Below are 19,832 nucleotides of genomic sequence, written 5' to 3'. Positions count from 1 at the left end.
AAGAACCCATATTTCTCAGCCTGTAAATTGTTCAATTACGCAGGTCATAGATAAACACAAGGATATAAGATCACATTATGTTTCATTACCTATCCCTTTGGTTTGATTTCTGCAGTGAATTGCTCAAAGGGATATTCTCATATCTAAAAGGGTGTCTGCACGTAGTATTAGTCTGAATAATGACTCAATAATTTCATTTGTGTGTGGAAGTTTAAAACCATCACCAGCTATTACATTTTACTGGAATCTAAAGATTGTTAAGTCTAAGTCATGATACTGGGTACGAGCCTTCAGCATGTGGCAGTGTCATGAAGTGTTTTTATGAATGTCAGTTATTTCAAATTTTATGGTATGTGTTGCAGTAGCATTCACAGCTCACCCTCCTCCGTAAGGTCATTTTCTCAATCACCAAAAAAGAATTACCCCAGGATCAGTATTACAAAAATGGAAATTAAGTTACAGAATAAAATGAGGGCAAATCATTATTGAAGGGTGGTGATTGTGTATTTGAAGACTACCATTGTTTCTACAATTATTTACTTTCTGAATGCCTTTAATTTAAGTGTTGCAGGAATGAATAAAGCCTGATTAAACCCACTGGTGTCTTGATGCTGTTTTTCTTTTAATATAAAAAAAAAAATCCCTTTTGTCTCCACCATTAAAATGTTTAGGAGTGACTGCCCAAAAGGAAACCTGATCAGCGACAGCAAGCGATAAAGTAGTCAGAATTAATTTCTGTGTGTGTCTGTGCATGTGCCACTCTTTAAATGAAGTATATCTCATAAAGGCTTTTTACAGAACATATAATGCCTTCATAAACAGGACATAATGGCTGCATAGATCATACTTAAGCAAATATCATGCTTCATAAAGGTTTACATAAGAACTTCTTCTGCAACATGTTATACCAAATGTGACATAACCAACAATGACTCCAGGCTAATGGCTAAACATTGTAAAGGGTGACATAAAACATACTTATGTAAGATGCTCGGCTAAATGTGACATAGCCCATGATGCCATGAAACAATCCAAATCAACCCAAGGTAAGTTAGTCCCCTTGACTTCTGTGTTAACGCCAGTAAATATATCTCGCATTAAAGGTGTGCCATGCTGCTGTGCCACAATAGCTTAAAAAAAAAAAAAAAAAAGCTGTAAATAATGAAAATGCCCTTTAAATACTCTTTCCTACACGTGGCTCACAAGATGACATGAACCTTCAGTCCTTCCAAGCTAGGTCATCCATTGGAGTCTGAGGTGATATCCCCTACTCTGCACCACTTACTGTATGCTTTAGTGCAACACCTTGCAACTTTCCACCCCAATACCAGAGATATAACATATCTACCTTCATGAAAAATTAGCTAATCCTTTTAGTAGCATAGTACTGTACTGTGCAGTGACACGCATCCTTTTCAGTGACATTGTCCTAATGCTGAGGTATTACTTTATAAATCATTCATAGATGCATTTTGTAATTTTCTAATGAATATCCTTTAAAATGACACCAGTTTCATCCAGAAATGATTAACAAAGTATTCTGCTGTATCTACTTTAATGCTAAATGTGTTTCAGAATCTCTAAAGCTAGGGTATTGTCTTTTAATGTGTATTGATACTTATTGTAGTAGTCTGCTGGTTAAAGTAAAACCACTGACATTCATAATTTTGAGATATTGCTTTTGAAATCATTTGTGGCACACTTTTAAATACAAGATAGTCCCAGTTAGCCTAACATCCTATAGGCACATTTTGTCACCCTTTATGATGTTTAGCCATTAGCCAGGTGACGTTTTTGGTTATGTAACATTTGACATAAAATGTTGAATAAGGTGTTATGTCACCACTTATGAAGCATGACATTTGTTTATGTATAATCTATGAAGCCACTATGTCACGTTTATGAAGGCATTAAATATGCTCTATAAAGCCTTTATGAGATAGACTTAATTCAATGTGTGACTTGTGTGTGATAGATAGATAGAAAAACAGACAGATAGATAGAGAAAGAGAGACCGAAAAAGAGAGATTTATGAATTTTCTCACAAGAACTGTTTTACACTCATCAGCCAATAGAAGTGGAGATGGAACTCATTAAATAGGCTTCAAAGCACACCACACTTTGCCTCCTGTGATGTAATAAATAAATATCTCCATTGGTACAGAACGTGTCCTACTGTCCTTGTTCCCAATACAGCAAACACCACATGTTGTTTTCCATGATAGCGCAAAATACTTCCCAAACCTCAGGAAGAAGCACTGAGATAATTTAATGGTTTGTGTTCTTCTCTTGCCAGGAAGTTTCTGTGCTGGAAAACACATGCTTCCCCAAAGGGCAACTCACCTTGTGATTGCAAAATTGAAAAATAATGTCTGTTTTAGCTCAAATGATTACGGAAATCGAATATGAAAGCGGAAAGGAAACATATTTTTTTTTAGTTTTATTGTCTTTGTTTTCATATTAAAAGCATAGCCCTGAAGAGTTTAAAATGGGGTCAAATAGAGACAAAGTGAATCATGAATGACAGATATTCAGACAAAGCCCTGCAGCCTAAGCCCTGGGTAGTGACCCTTAACCCTCACACGACTGCCTGTGCTTTGGGCAGATTGAAAGCTGGTAATATAGAGGTGCCCTTGTTCCTATAAGCAAGGCAGGCACAAATAGTAGCAAAAAGGAGAAATTACTGGACGGGTGCTCTGTTATTTTAAAAAATGTACACCATGACATGTTCAGTTGTATCGGGGGAAAAAAGAAAATGGACTTTTGTCCTGGAAATGCATTGTTTTAGTAATACAAACTGCACTGTTATTTGCTTTCCAGCTGTACAGCTTTTTACATTGGACTTATCGATCCTCAACAATGGATAAGGACAGTGATGGTGAAGAAAAGCAATCTTTTCAGAATTAAGCTTCATTGAGCAAAATTACAAGCAGAATTCTCATAGTGGCAATATTAAAATGGTTGGTCAACATTGCCCTGTTATAAATTGTAAGTATTAGCCTACAATGGCTGCACAATCATTTTCTGGCTTCCAGTTGTTTTGTTTTTTTCATTTGTTTTTTTTATTTTTATTTTTTTATTGATATTTTATGGGTCTGTTCATATAGTTAGTGCTTAATAATCCAATAAAAAATTATGTGTTACATGGAAAAATGGAAAGCCATGAAACATGAATTTAATATATGATGATCACTATAATTAGTGATAATTAAACTTAAACTGAAGTTATTTCTTAAACACTGTCTTAGATAATGTTAAGGGATGTATGTTTTCAACTTCACAATAGGGGTCACAAGAGCATTCAATGTTAATTATGGTTGATTAAACCAATTATGGTTACTTAATATATTACTTAATGCATTAATTAACATGTAGACTGTCAATACATGTTAACAAGAACATTGGTGAATTTAATGCATGTTTATTAATGTTAATAAATGTGTTATAATTGTTAAGTAACATTATCTAACATCTAAAAATTGCATATATATATATATATATATATATATATACACACACACATATGCATGCACACCATTACTAAATGATTCCAAGAGACATTATTTAACAGTTACTTAATTCTGATTACTGTACATAGTACTGCCCTTCAAGTCACGGCTGAAAACCAACTCACTTATGCAGTATTGTCCAGTGGCATGGAGGTAAATGATAAATATGCTAAATGAATCAAGGGGACCTGGCCACAATGGTTTTGCATCATAATATTAGCAGCATAGAAACAAGTGTCTTCATATCTTCCACTTGTCCCGGGGGCACACTGTGTGTTCTTTTTACTTTCAAAGTTTTGTATTTGATTTTTGTTATTTTGTTCAAGTATCTCGGGGGAAAATTGACTTCACTGCTGATGGAAGACTGACCTGGGCCAGACTCAAAAACCTGAAGAGTTTGTAGACACCACATAAACTTACAACTAAACGTGTTCATTAAATATGTAATATGGGGCCCTTAAAGTTATAGCAGCTGTTTCAATTACGTTTAGGTGTTTAATTGTCCTAGAACCCAGAACAGTTAATTGAACTAGTTGAATGGATTACAGTATGTTGACTGCCAACAGCAATATTACTGCTAATTTGTCTTGAGGGCTGAAATGAGCCTTGTTACTTGTATATTTCACAAGCTGTATACTTCACAGGTTTTGTGCCCTAATAATTTGTCAGGCCACAACCACATGTTAGTTTGCTAGTAGAAAAAAAGCATAAATTTGATCCGGACCTAATAACAATGTAGTTGGGCAGTTCTTGCTCGGACAGATAAAAAAGGAACCATAAAACACAATACTCTTATTCACTACAACAGTGTAAGCTGTAATAACATTTTGTACTTGCCGGGTACTTGACAGGTGTTTTTAAAACAAGAATTAGCATTCGGTTAACTGCTCGATAAAGCCAAACTAACTGAGAGCTCAGCTGGAATGAAAGGCAGCATAAACAACATGGTCCCAAGGTCAGCGTGGGGAAGCACTGCTGTAGACCTGAGCACACTGCCACTCAGTACCTGCATGCTAAACACTGGCCTTTCTGTTCAGCCTCTAAGGGGACGGTGGTGTAAAGCAAAAGAGGAAAACGCAGGGGAACATGTAGATGCACAAAGAGGTTGAGGGCAGAGAGAGAGAGAGAGAAGGAAGAAAGATCCAGTGACCATAAGAAGGAATGCTTCCTAGAAATCAGTGGGAAAGTGAATTTTGGAGTGAAGAGGCCATCCTACAGCTTGGGAAAATTTAATGAGAATGAATTTTAGTCCCCTCCTTGAGGGAATGACCTTTACAGCACCCCTGCGGCAGAGGCCGCTTAAGATTTATGGCGACTCTTCTCATACACAGAACACAGAGATGGATCCTCCAGCAATGCAGACGGTAACCTTTTATCACCCCAAAAGACAGTCAGTGCATTGGATCTTTGCCAGATCCAAAATACTATCTCAAAATCAGGGTGACGTAAACAAGCAACAAGCAATGGTTGTTGGCATTACTTCCTATTCCTTTCACTAGCCGTATTAAAGCAAATGATCATCTGTGTGAGGAGACAAACATGCATGAAATATGTATGGAAATATGCATGTTAAAAGGGCCTTAGACATTTACACAAAAGCACTGTGGATTGGGACACATATTAAAACTAAAATATATGACTACTGGGGATCATAGTCAAACGAAGAGGGACACTTTAATGATACTCTTGTTAATTACGATCAGCTAATTAAGCTGGGAGGAATAAGGATTTTAAATAGATTGTGAATAAATACATCATGGCCATTTCATTTTTGGACTAATGTAATACACAAAGCTGGCTCTCTTTGTACAACATATTTATCTAATGTATGTTCAGCAAATAAGTTAATTTAGAAAGATTTCAGTTACCTGCATTGATCTTTCACATTAGATATGTATGTACATTTCATAAATATGTGGCTAAAGATTCAATTATACTGGCCCACTGCTTTCATCAATAAAAGTGTTTTTTGACCTTAAAAAACCTAAATAAAACATCACCACAGGCATACACATTAATTAGAGAGATATCGCCAACCACAGCATCTATTTTCAGTGAGGCTGTTAGTTCCTAACATATTCTTTTGATCTGCACTCCACTGATCAGCTGAGGTAGATGGCAAAACCCAATTCAATTAAAAATGTACTTTTGAATCAAAAGGTATATAGTGGAGGTGGACATATGTTTTATTGTTTTTTTTAGATTTTAAATATGTGGTGTCCATTTCCAGCCCTGGAGATGCAATGACTTCGGAATGTATTTGTCGAAAGCCTGTTAACACCATGAATTTTTGTGCTGCCTGCAATTGGTTAATTAAGACCTTTGTCGCAATCATAGACTGTATAAAGGGTGGCAATGCAGACCAGAAAACTATGGAAATGAAGTGGATACATATCTGGTAAAGCAAGACAGCAGCGCATTTGCTTACATTTAAAATTTAGTACGAAGGTCAGTTGATCAAAAAGTCATTAACACATAGAGCTCATCTCAAATTTTCTTCACGTGATTATCACTGTAATACACAAGCAGTTTTTGCATCTTTTAAAGTGAAACGTTGAGAACAAGTCTAGCTAGAGCCAAGATCTTTGTTATACAGGAAACAATCTTGCTTCACAGAAATCCTAGTGCTTGGCGCTAAGGCATGACAGGGCTTTTCAGAAGGAAAGTGTGCAACATGGAGCCAGGGGAATACTTTTGTTACAGGGGAATACTGTACATTTTTCCTCCGCTTGCCCAAAAAAAAAGCCTATCATGAATGTCTGCTCCATAGAGTTCCCCACATCTAACCCACTGCAGCATGACTGACGCCAACCTGCAGACACCGAGAAGCTGAGGAAGACAGTACGTCTGCAGCAAGTGAAAAGGATTTCTGGGCCTGGAGTGGCAGTCGCCGTGCCTAATCACCATCTTGCTCCCTGGTTTCAGTCTGAAGCTCACACTCCCCTATCCCACCCGCACCCATAGACTCAATGCAGATATAATGTCTTCATCGCCGCTGTCACTCAACACCCTTCAGCATTTTTAATGGGACCACAATTAGCATGTCCATCTGCTCCAATAGTGACTCAAGTGAGGGTGAGCCTTTAATGACTTTTTTTGCCGTTCATTAAATGTTGATGAGGTGCTTCGGTTCAGCTCCCCCGCGCGCCGGTAACAGAGACCGCCGTCGCGAGGAGTCGCGGAAGACACGGCGCGAGCCACGCGGAGCGCTAACGGCAGTCATAAACGTGATGAAAGAGAGAGCACTATTTCAGCCCGTGATGGATGGCTGAGACTACGTATGGGTGCTGTCAGGTAACAACCAGCAATTCATCCTCTTTCACTGTTTACTCTGGGAGAACTGGGAATGAGCAAGCTGTCAGCTTGTAGGATGTCAGCCTTTGTTATGGTGATGACATCTCTCTCTCTCTCTCTCCCTCTGTTTCTCTCTCTCTCTCCCTTCATCTCTCTCCGTTTCTCTCTATTTCTCTCTATTTATTTATCTATCTCTATCTCTCTCTCTCTCTCTCTTTCAGTTAATACTACATTGTGGCTTTCCCTCCCCTCCTCGTCTCAAAATAGATTTTTAAATCAGTACGAGTATTGGAAGAGCACAATATTTTCAATATGACAGTTTCAGATACATTCAATAGAGGAAAGGATAAAGGCAGAAAACTTCAATAAATTACTGAAGGCCATCTTCACATCTCTCCACTTTTACCTGTTTGCTTTAAGGCAGTGTGAAACCTGCAGAGAGACGGAGGAATCAGCCCATTTGTAAGAGCAGGAGCACCAGAAGATTGAAAATCAAACCAGGCTCGGCCACCATAGCCACAGCTTTTGTCAAGGGCATTTTAGGTCAACCAAATCATTGCGCAATAACAGAACAAATATATAGATCTTATTGTTTGTTCATTAATGCATGTTCATTTGTGATTCAGGAAATAGAATATGTTCTAATCCTTCAAATTTGATACCTGCTGCGAGATCTTGGGATGTTCAGCAGTGTAAATTCTACAGATGAGGATGTGAGAGGAACGTGCAGAAAAATGCATGCAAGACTCCAGTGAATGCAGCTCTTTTCCTTTTTCTTCAAAATATATTGTGATGAATTCAAGTGTCGTCAAGTGCTGCTTTCCTGATACTGATTCTGATTTTAAGTCAATGTTGGTCAATTAATTTTTAAGTCAGTTAAGATCAATGTGGGTTGAAAGCCAAATTATGTTTTACCTGTAATAAATACCTAACTGTAATATGGCCTGCATTTAAAATGGACTGAATCCTTCCCTTTTGGTACCAAATCACCTCCTGGTAACAGTGAACAGGGAGGACCTCAGATGATAGCAGGGTTAACAGGTGCAATGAAGATAATTTTATTGGGAAAGGCGTAACAGATACTCACATGTAGTGCAGGAGTGGGTTCTTTTTAAATGCATTGTGGTGAATCTCGTGCAGGTTGCAGTTCATGATAGTCCTGAAAAAGGCAGACACACATATACATGCATCAGGCACTGAACTCATATTGAACAGTATCACATTTAATGTCAAATCATCAAGGCCACTGCTTATTCCTACATGTTGCCAGTTATCTACTAAGGTGTTAGTCCTTTGTCAAGCACACATTGAGATGGAAAAAATACAGAGGACAACTACATTGTTGAGAATATTACACACCAAATTCAAAAATATAGGATTCAAAATTATTGCTGCATACATTATAAAAAAATAATGCTAATTCCTCCCATTTATATCGCACTGCTCTAACACTCGAAGTGCTTTATAGTGATCAGGGGGAACTAGCCCCTTCCGCCACCAATATAGTACCCACCAGGGTGATGTGTGCCAGCCATTTTGTGCCAGAATGCTCACCACACAGCTGATGTGGTTTAAACTGAGGAATGATGAGGTGGCAAGTTGAAAGAGCCAGGATGAGAATTTAGCCAGGACACTGGGAAAGCCCCTACTCCTTGTAGGTTGTCATGGGATCTTTAATGACCACAGTGAGTCAGAATCTCAGTCCATCCAAAAGTCCCTTTACTGCACTGGGGCATTCTTGACCAGAGGGAGGATCACCCCCCACACTCAAAACTGTATCTAAAATAGCCTTCATCGCACACAAAACTCTCAGGGGCCATTGAAGAAACACATTGAAACTTATGTATCCTACTATAAGGGCACTACCATGCCATAAAATAGGCTATACTGTACATTGTACAGTTCAAGTAAAGTGCTACTTGTAAACCAGGTAGCAGATGCAAGATGGCACCCTGGGGAGGAGCAGGCACATGCATCCACATGTAATGCTTCATTACTTTTGTAATCTGATCGATCATTCAGTCCTTTGCAGCAAATCGCTAAACATGGCAGCATTACTGTGGTAATAGAACAAACAGGGTTATTCTTTTACTTTTGGCGCTTAACTGAATTTGACCACACAGATTGAGAGATCAGATAACATATCTGCCAGTTAGACCGTGGCCAGGACTGAGAGAGTGTTTTAAAGCAATCAAATATCCTCTTCCCACTCATCATTTCTGAGAAGACCATGATGGTGAGGCGACTGGCAAAAACCGCAGTCCCCATTTTTTTGGCTTTCAAGAGCAGCTGGCATCCATGTTTATGTCAATTGATGTGCCCTTTTCATTTGCATTCACTTCAGACCTTTTAATTTCAGTGAGTACGCCAGAACATTCAAACAGACATGATGCACACTAAAGATCAAACGGAGGTCGCTAATAGGAAGCCAGGCGGGATTCAGTCCAAACGCTTCTCGTGTTGGACCAAATACAGAATCCTGTCACCTGTTCCCTAGTAACACGTTGGCTAACATACATATTGATACACAAAACCACAAGCACTGTGAGAGAGCTAAGCAAACATGTGTAATATAAATTTGGATCACATGTCCCTGATTTTTCACGTCAGAGGATTAGGACAAAGTGGAGGACTAGCATAGCCAAGTGCTGTGGACCCTCCGCAGCCCCTGGCAAAGCCCCACAGCGTTTCCAAGGAGTGGGAAGAAGTGGCAGAGACAAAAGCAGCAGGTGAGTGAGCCGCTAATGAGTGAAACGCCAATTTGGTACGCTCAGAATGTTGGAAAAGCGTGCTCAGCCAGCATCCAAAGTGTGTGCATGTGCGTGTGTGTGCCTGCATGTGCACACATGTGTGCATGTGAGCTAGTAAGTGTCTGTTACGCTATCTCACAATTTAAGTTGCCTTGGATAAGGTTGTCAGCGAAATGAACATAATAAAATTTAATTTGTGGTGTCCTTGCTATATCAGTGTTAATTGGTCAGTGCAAAACAGGCCATTGGGAAATTGTTTTTTTGTGACGAGAGAAATAAAAATGCTTCCACTCATAGTAACATGACTGTGTGGAAGAAAAAAGAAAATGACACCTTACCATCACTCTGCAGACTAACCAAGGAATCTATCATGTGTAAAGAATAGCTGAAACATTATCATTATCAGCAGTTATGATGTGGAGTTCCACTTGTGATATACCCACAGTGCACAAAAGAACTGCTCCCTAAGAGCTCTCTCTTATCAACTGTGAGGATCGCGACAGTTAGTGAACATAATTCATTATTATTTAGGACCATTGGGCCTCATTCACAAAACTTTTCTTAAATTATTCTTACTTTTGTTCTTAAAAATGTACCTATGAAAAACCAATATGGGATTCATTACACGTGTACAGACATTTGCTTCTGTGCATATCCCAGGTTTGTAAATTTTATGCGCAATCCTGTTCATTTGAATAGCATAAGGAAACAGCTATGGACAAATACAGAAAAGAATAAAATGATGAATGCTGAAATGTTTGTGGAAACATTCTTACAGTTTACGATCAAATGTGAAATGTTTACGATCATACGCATATTTCGTGAATGAGGCCCATTATTCCTATGATGTCCAAGAGATTAACATAGTAGACAAGGCCTGTCTTTTTTTCAGAGATTATTATTATTCAGAGAGTAATTATAATGAAAAGCATTGTTGTTACCCAGTAAGTTCAACAATATTTAAAATTTCCCAAATTATTTTGTTGTTTTTTTTCCAAGGGCTCAGAATTGCCCATTATGAGCTGCACCTGTACCTGGGAGTCTGACAATATCTTCAAACACAAAAAGTCTTATTTTCTTTTCTGTGAAGCCTGAGTGGGTCAAACAGCAGGAAGTGCCATTGCATTTGCTCATTTTATAAAATGGTCTAAGTAGCACTGTACCCTTTTTTCTCTGATTCAAGTGAACATCATTTTGCCAGGGCACTGACGTCAGGGACAACACTTACAGTCTTTCGAGTCCAGTGTACAGGTCCATGTGCATTTCTGTCAGAACGTGCAGGCCCGTCCAGTTCTCTATGTGTCTGAAAGCAGAGATAAACATGGAGCTCAGAGTTGACAGTTGTTTCAATTAAGAAAACAGGAAACACATGAACTACTTTTTTTAAAATTTTGTCTCACTTTGTGCTATGTATACATATATACACTAATTGTATCACCATAATATTTTACATGATCTAATGGGAAGGTCATCTGGAAAGCCATTACAGCATGTGGATATTATTTCTTTTGCAACATACAAATTGTATTTGTAAATGTTTTCAGGTATCCACAAGAGACTATTATTTTCTTAAACTTTGTCAGTGAAGATGGCCTGAGAAATCTCTGTTTGCAGCTCATGGTCTTAATTGGTGAGAAGGCGGCTGCTGGTGCTCAGGGCTGATGTTCATTATAAAGGCATAAAGGGAACTTTCTTTGCACAGTGTGGATCAACACTCTGCAGAATGGATAAAGGCTGCGCTTGTCTGGTGGCACAAACGATAAATTTGACACCATGACCCCCCTCTCCCTGAGCATGTTTTCTAACTTCTTTCAGAAAGCTGAAAAACATTGTAGAAAATATGATAGACTCAAAAACACGCAGAATATTAAATGAGAATAGGTTCAAATATTTTTTTAGAACAGGCACTAAATCTACTTCCGACAGATGTCTTCTTTCTTTCTTTCTTTGTTAATAGAGAGATTTGTCCACAGTGGTTTACTCTAAAATATTATCCAGCAAAATATACCACAGGTACTGTTTTGCATCTTTACACACACAAACACACACATACACATGTACACACACGCACAAACAGGCGCGCACACACACGGAGACTCACTATAACAACCATCCTCCATCGGTTGCTGGCACTGCGTTTCAAATTTGGCTTCAAATATTTATCTCACTTTACAAATTTAACTGGGCACTGATACAGCTGGATTTGTTCTAAGGTCTCTCGATTCTGAAGAATGAGATTGTATCCTGAATAAATAATGAATAAATATGGAGCAAAACTCCCAAGAAGTTGATGGGGAAATGCCTCACTCATCTCATACTGGCCATGACAATTCACAAACTGTCCCATAAAATTTATATATAGAGCTTCAGAGAGCAGACAACATTTGGCCCAGGTGGCAGGGAAAGCCATGCGATAGGCTGAGCCAAAGAACGTGTGCTGAACAGGCACGCGTAGACAGAGGAAGATCTTATCTGACAGCACATTCTGAGCGTTTTGTCATCTGTCAGGCTCGGTCAGTTTCCCATTACCAGTTCTGGAATGATCTCAGTATGTTACTGCCCCGAGAAAACAGAATGGGAAAATAAACAGCTATGTTGTGTTTATGCTGTATGGCGAGTAAATACATTTGGATCAGAACAGGGAAATTGCCAGGGCTGTGATAATCCATTACCAAAAGGACTGGAAGACATGAATATCAAAGGCAAACTGGACAAACCCATACAATAAAAATCAATAACTCTGTTTATTTCTCTGAATTGAACCAAGTCCCTTGATGAAATTTCCATTGAATAGACCTCTTTCGGGGCTATTGAACATGAAACTAATTTTCCCTCCTCTGTGCTTTTTTTTTAAAGCGGGGAATAAAATACTCGCCAAATTGAATATTTTGAGCAAGTCACAGTTTATCACCATTAAACCATGCAGCAGCCCGCACATACCCCAGCATAAGGACCATCCACTCAATACCACAGCCACGAAGGTGGTGGGGTGGAAGTGGTGGGGACATTGAAATCTACAAACAAAGACTACAGATTCACAATTTAGGATGATGCTCAAATCCAACAAAAAAAATGAAACTGACAAAGTTGAACAAGAAACGAGACATGAGGAAACAGAGGGAGAGCCATGCCACAGAGACTGTATAAATCAATACCCGAAGAGATGAAAAAAAAAAATAATTAAAGTGAATGAAATTTCAATTGATTGGTGAGCTCATTTCACACGGGTTTCTCCTCTGGGGACTAATTGACTGATTGACTAATTGACAAACTGATCAATTGACCAATTGGCCATCTAAATGGACCGTAATGAGTCGCAGGGCTCCAGAGAACCCTGAGCGTGGCCGAAATGGAAGCTCCTCCTCCTGCAGTGGGCCCCATTGCAGAACAGCACGCCCCTCCTGGCCCTATCAGCCTGTCTCCACATTGTACAGTCTGAACACTCTCATTAAGAGGCCAGCCAGGATTAACAACTTGCAGAATTACTTTTTCTCCCCCCTCAGCTGTACTCCCGAATGGGGACTGCATGTAATACTTACCTTTACCCAGGCTGATGCCCTGTCTATTTAAACAAAATGTTCTGAAATTCTTTATTTATTAACCTCAAACAGAAATTGAAAGCTAATCTTTAAATTGCTTCTTTTTCAAATATGTATTTCAGCATTCTAACTTGCAAAAAACATGTACCTTTTGCTTAGAAAATATTACTGTCCAGTATATTACTGTGTGTGTGTGTAAATTCATTTGTGTCAATTTGTAATCAGAGTAATTACCACAGCCAGGAGGTTACAGGTTCAAATCTACAGTAGATTATGTAAACCCCAGCCTATTCGGTGTATTGTACTACACAAGATGCTGAAGAGCGGGAGGCAGTTGGCAGAGAATGAGATAGGTGGACAGGCTTTGATGCACTGTTTATGCTGGCACTTAATCAGTTCATCTGTGGCATGTGTGGGAACTGCATTAGGATCTATGGGTGTTGTAACAGTCAAATAACATTGAGAGTGGCATTGGTAAATAATCTTTTCCCACTGCAATCAGCAGGCTTTACTACTTACACATTCATGGAAAAAAAAACAATCACTTAACTGACATGTGAAAACACAAATCCACTCTTTTTCTGTAAATAATGGAAAACTCTTTCATGGTTTAGGTTCCTTTAGAGCAGTGCTGTCCAACCCAGTTCCTGGACATCTACCATCCTGCAGATTTTCACTCCAACCATAATAAAGCAAACCTGATTCAAAAGCTGGAGAACTCATTGATCACTCAATGAGTAGACTCAGGAGCGTTTTGTTGTGGTTGGAGTAAAAACCAACAGGTCGGTAGATCTCCAGGAACAGGGTTGGGTAGCCTTGCTTTACATGTTAGTCTTTTACAGGCCAGCACCAAATCATTTTCCACACATTATTTCCATTGTAGTCACTGCAAGTATGATAATACTCAATAAATGGACCGTATTTTCTTATTTGCTGTTTCCAGTTATTATCGATGCTGCTGGATGGCTCATTCTGTAGCGCACTATTCTAATGCATGGATGGGCTGCTTTGTCTGCCATTAAATCTAGAATGTGCCAGTGTGACACTCGCAGAATGACAACAAAAGTCTTCCGGTGCTACATATTTTAAAGAAAAGCAGCAGTTCGTTTTCACTGCAAACAAAACCTAAAAGCTTTTAGCTGAGGTGCGTTCAAGTTCAGCGAACAGAGGCGAATGTTCGTGGGGAACGTTTCCTTTGAACAGTTCAATTCGAATGGCTTCTTACGAACATTCCAAATTGTTTGCATTAAACATAAACAGAAATGGCGACGAGAGCGTTTGTACTCACAGCCGCTTCTGTGATCATCGATGGTAAAAAAAAAATATATATATATATATGTATTGAAAAACTGATCACACTTAACGGCATCTTCAATTGAAATACCCATCTGGGAACATTTCCCTCAGTCCAGCGTCCATTTTTGTTCGCCGCAAACTACCTTCTCAGACCGAACACAAAGCTAACAGAAAAAAGTGTGAAATAGTTTGCAAACGTTCGCCTTGTTCCCTGAACGTGAACGCGCCTCTGACCATGTACGCAGCCACTCGCTTTCAACTCGCTTAGCTCGCTAGTATTCCAACAAAACCTTCTACCAAGCACGTTACAATATTGTTCTTCATCGCACTCCCTTTCCCTAACTGATTTCTCTCATTATTAGTGAACGATATAGCCTGAGGCTAGCATACAAGCTGTAAAGTTATGTTACTAGCCAGTTTAGCTAACATTATTTTACAGCATTCTCGTATATAGGCATGTAAAACAGGCAACGGGAATTTGTACGCATACTAAAACTTTTGAAAAATGTTTTTAAATCGTGCTTCATAAGGTCGTACCTGCAAACAAAACATGAACGCTTTTAGCTGACCATGTACCCACGCACTCGCATTCAACTCGCTTAGCTTGCTAGTATTCCAGCCAAGCGTGCTACCACAAGCAAGACCTCCTGTGCCTGAGAATCTCACAATGACTGGTGGCCACTGCCATCTACTGGCATCAGCTGGCATCGCAATAGCTAAAAGAGAGAAAAGATTCTTGCAGAAATTGTTATATCACTGAAAAAAAACAACAACAACAAAAAAAAAAAAAACAACAAAAAAATATGGGGGGGGGGGGGGGGGTGGGGATATATAATCAAAGCCAACAACAGATATCACTCAGCCGGAACATATACAGGGCACCACACCAGTACAAATGTGGCTGGCAGCCCCGCAGGTACAATGTATAGTTAGCACTAGCATCCAACGGGGAGTTCGGGTTACAGCCACAGGCACTAGAAACCCCTGCTGGACAATCAGGCATGTGTCGTTCACCTATTGAGCTGCACAGAGAGGATCTTCCTACAATTCACATCTGTGCAAGCCTGACTTGTAGACTTGCAGTGTCCAAAGAAGTGGCAGCAACATCATGTGTTTCGGAAGAGAGCAGGTGCTTGTCTTGGGACTTCCTGGTTTGACAACGAAAGTTCTAATGGGTATTGAAGTATGAGCAGGATTGGATGTTCCAAATTTGGAGTGAAAAAAATTGGGAAAAGGCTTTAAAAAATAAAATGATCAATATTATCTAATTTCAACATAATCTTAAAACAAGTTCTCTGGACTATTTAATCAATTACTATATATATATATATATATATATGTAGCTGCTGAACACAGTAGATCATGGTTTCATTTGTCGCTAAATAGTTCTTTGAATCGCTTAGCTTATGGAATATACCTGTAAGTGGGAAGGCTGAGTTTCACTGACAGGACTGTCAAACAGAAAGCCAGGCAGGAGGACACAATTGGATAGAGAGAAATAAGTGAACTCGCAGGTCAAAACCGCAGTACGTTTTTTCTCTGAAAGCCAGGGAAAACGATGCATTGAAGCAATAGCCGTGGATGAGGAGACCCAATCTTTTTGCTGAGAGTGTGACAGAAGCCAGCCGTGAATGGCCCGAGCTCAATGAAGCCGGAGACTTTGACAGACTCATCTAAAGACTGGCGTGGCGCGAAGCACGTCCACGGAGGCCGGCGGCTCTCGGCATGACAGCGGTGCTGACCCAGCCAGGGAGTAACCAGGAGACGAGGGGAGGGGGGAAATTGACTTCTCTTGCCTGATCTTTGCTCCTTTCCAGTCACCGCCAGAGCCACATCAGAACAGAAGAATAAAAGCGGGCCTCATCTCAAAAACTGAGAAAAAGAATTGACTGCTCTTTTGTTCGGTGATGGTTTTTCCCATGTGCGCTCCTTGCAAAAGAATATCCATCAATTGTCCTTGTTCCGGAATATCTGTGGTCTTAGAACAAAAAAAACATAGGCAGTTCCCAAAGCTCATTAGCCAGTATGCACTGCATGACTAAAAAGAGCGGCAAATGATTTTTGGCAGTACACATTTCTCTGTGTGACTGTAGATTTTTAATTATTGTTCATTTGCTTTGCTGACATTCCCAAAGCAACATAAATATGCAGTGAAATGTTCATTTTAAAGTAAACTCTAATAGTGCCTTATTATTAGACTGTATTAGCCTTTTGTAAATTACTGTGTAAGTCACATTACCATATCATCTGATTAAATTGCTGTAATGCCACTTCTTAAACCCTCAATAGCACCTTTGTCACACAGCATGTTTTTCTGCTGTTCAGTCTGTTCAACAGCTTTTCACGTTTATTGTTGCATTCTTGCACACATCCACACATACAGCATTTTGCACAAAGCTGTCATTTTTGCCAGCCATTTCCATGTCTTAATATGTTCCCTGGCACTAGCCTCTGGAGTTAGTTCTATATATTGAGTTTAAATTCAATTCTTTCCCCCAAATTGGTTCCTTTTATTACAAATCAATATCATTTTTATGCCTCCCTCCTCAGAATTCATAATTTTCAATTCAATTTCCAAATATTAAAGTCATGGCACCTGCTCCATTGCATCCTGAATTACAATCAATGGGATTATGAAATGTTAAATATAAGACTAAATCTAGCATGAGTTGATTTTATAATGGCCTTTTTCCGTGCTTGCAGAATTTACAATGAATATTTGATTCAAAATTCCAAATTTAATAACATTCAATGTTGAATTGACCAGATCAATTCAATTTAGGATTGATCTGAACACACCAATGATTTTATGTCAATTATCATAATATAGCATGTTAATCCATTCTACATAACAATGCCAACTTTACTGTTGCTTGATAGCTTGCTATGAAATAAAAATAAATTAATACAGAAATCAGTTCATATTTGTATATCACAACCAATATGACGTTATGCACACTAGGATTTAAAAGCAATGCAGTTGCTAATCACATATTAAAATGAAAACAAATAAGGTTCCACGGATTTTGTCCATCTACAGTATATTTGCTCTCCCATACAAAGTATTGGACACAGACTGTCTAAATTCAATGTAACATACAGAATATTTAAGTCAGGATCATACCACACAATGATAAATTAGCAAAGCTGGAAGTTAAAGATAAGTTGTATAGCTGCCATACTGCATGTGGGCGTTTAAATTTACCATATTTAGCTTATGAAAGTTTCACTTATTTGTATACAATAATCTATGTATGTGCAGCAAGGCATTGGATTTAGCAACTTCAAAATGAGATTGATATTTTATGTGATTTGAGATATAATGCTTGCATTTGTGACACTTCAAACCGAAAACAGTTGTCATGGAAACCTGCCTTTGCTTGAATACTAATCTGGGCTAATAGATTATATAACATGTGTAAATTGTTTTATGGCTTTTCTATTCTGAAGTAATCACTCTGATTTTTAATGTTTACACCTGATAAACATTTGGCCTCAAAATGTATGTTTTGCAACTGGACTTTTAACTAACTATATGAGAGCATGTTCTTTACAAAATTATATATTTAGTTGCCTTATATTATTATTAGAAATTAATAATTTAATAGACGTTTATGTCACGTTTATGTCAAAGCATGATTAAATAAAGCTTATTGTGAGATTTGTGCCTTATGCAAATTCATTTGTCAAGACTGCATTGTAAACAGCTCTGTATTAGATCATCTGTAATATAGTCATAGTAGTAGTAGTAGTAGTAGTAGTAGTAACATGCAGGGGAAAATATCCTGCCTCACATCATAATCTTTGTTTTTTACAAGGATTCACCATTGTGTTGGACAAGCACTTCCAATTACTTATGAATTTTAGCTTTAAGTAAGAAAAGATAGTGCCTTAAGTGATATAATAATCATCTTAAATATTACAATACGTAATGTTTGAATTTTGTGAAATGCATAGACACTGTATTAACTATATAATTCAACCCAAATTAGTACAGACTAGTTTTAATCATGTGGACAAGAACCAGTTGTGCCATAAAATTAAGCAACACACCTTTTCACATTCAGAATTCTGCTTGAAAATTTCAGTGTTTCTCAAAGTGGCTGTGAATATTATTTGAAAAGCAACCATCGGTATAACACCAATACAAATTAGATCATTTAAAAACAGTGAAGCCCAGTGAAGAGTTTACACTTACCTTCATTTGGTCATTTACATTGATCTATATTTGAGTTGTGCTTGTCGGTAGACCATATAACTATTTTTTGCATCTTATACTCATCTGATTATTAGATTATTAATTTGATCATTAAATTAAGTGCATTAAATAAATACAAAACCACCAAAGTAGAGACTAGGGGAGTAATACATATGACCCAAATGATATTTCCACACTCGAAATTCAGTTACAAGAGGTGGATTATAAAAGGTGCTAAGAAAAATGGTGTGTGTAAAGGGGGGGGGGAGCTTTCCACATGTCAATCTAAAACAAATTATGCACTCTGCACATTGTGAAGTTGCCACAGTTGCTAGGACGTACAGTTCAGAGCCATAGCAACAGGTCTGTGGAGAATAAAGGTGTGCAGTCACCGCGCATGGCAAACAGGAAAATAATGGGATTAATCTGTCCCCTGGTGTCATCAGCATTTCTGTCATTTTGCACACGAACTATCTGTCAATCCCTGCTTGCAGAATGCTGGATATTTTAATTAAATAAATGATCATATCATGCCGGAACTCAGCCAGGAGTGCCATGCAGCATGCTAATGTGTGAAGCTGCTGTTCCCTGCAACCGAGGGAGTGAAATGCACTTCAATCACCTCCCATCTGGAAGGGCCGATAATTCTTTTTGCATTTCCTCCATTTTGTCCTCCCTGGATGAGGCATCGGGACACATGCATTGCTGTGATGTTCTCCAGGTAAACACCTCTGTATTTATTCACCTTCCTCAACCATATCCATTCCCCACTTGCTTTTACAAAGCTTGCGATCACAGTTCTGTTCTTATTTCAAGTTTTCACACGGACATAAAATGAATATGCAAATAATGCTGCAGTATAATTACACACCGAGTAAAGGTGCCAAGCTTAATAGTCATGTGTCAAAATGGAAAATAAATCCAGGATGATAGGACAACCTAAACTGCATTCAACTCGTTCATGCCTCATCTTGATCAATATTTCTATGTGACAAAGATCACATTTAATTTGATATTGGAAAAGCTGCACATTAAATTACAATACACAGCATCACAGAATCATACTTTAAATTTTTTTTATATGCCAACCCCTTCAAAAATGTATCAAATGCACCATGCACAATTAATGTCATCAGAAATAAACATAATCTCTCTCTCAGTATGTCACTTGTTGTTGTTAACCCAGGAGTAGAGCAAAATCTTGCCTTTCAATTGATCACTGTTCTCAGTCTGTTTGTCTTTCTTT

General features: G+C 38.5%; 1 protein-coding gene across 2 annotated transcripts in view; it reads right to left on the bottom strand.

The window, feature by feature from the left end:
• The window catches only part of LOC135255501 (NT-3 growth factor receptor-like), a 185,453-nt gene that overhangs the window by 129,285 nt on the left and 36,336 nt on the right, over window positions 1-19,832 (bottom strand). Inside the window, exons 1-3 of one of the 2 annotated variants that reach the window (XM_064336749.1) lie at window positions 14,926-15,097; window positions 10,782-10,856; window positions 7,891-7,962 (exon numbers count right to left, since the gene is read on the bottom strand). In XM_064336749.1, coding sequence (XP_064192819.1) covers window positions 7,891-7,962; window positions 10,782-10,816 — 107 coding nt within the window. In that variant the 5' untranslated portion in view covers window positions 10,817-10,856; window positions 14,926-15,097. Of the gene's footprint in view, window positions 1-7,890; window positions 7,963-10,781; window positions 10,857-14,925; window positions 15,098-19,832 lie in introns of those variants that run through there. The other variant, XM_064336747.1, reaches the window with a different exon arrangement.

The sequence above is a fragment of the Anguilla rostrata genome, chromosome 5 (genome assembly GCF_018555375.3).
Source record: "Anguilla rostrata isolate EN2019 chromosome 5, ASM1855537v3, whole genome shotgun sequence".
Classification (NCBI taxonomy): domain Eukaryota; kingdom Metazoa; phylum Chordata; class Actinopteri; order Anguilliformes; family Anguillidae; genus Anguilla; species Anguilla rostrata.
The sequence above is the reverse complement of the archived record's forward strand: the minus strand, read 5'-3'. Positions and strand labels throughout refer to the sequence as shown.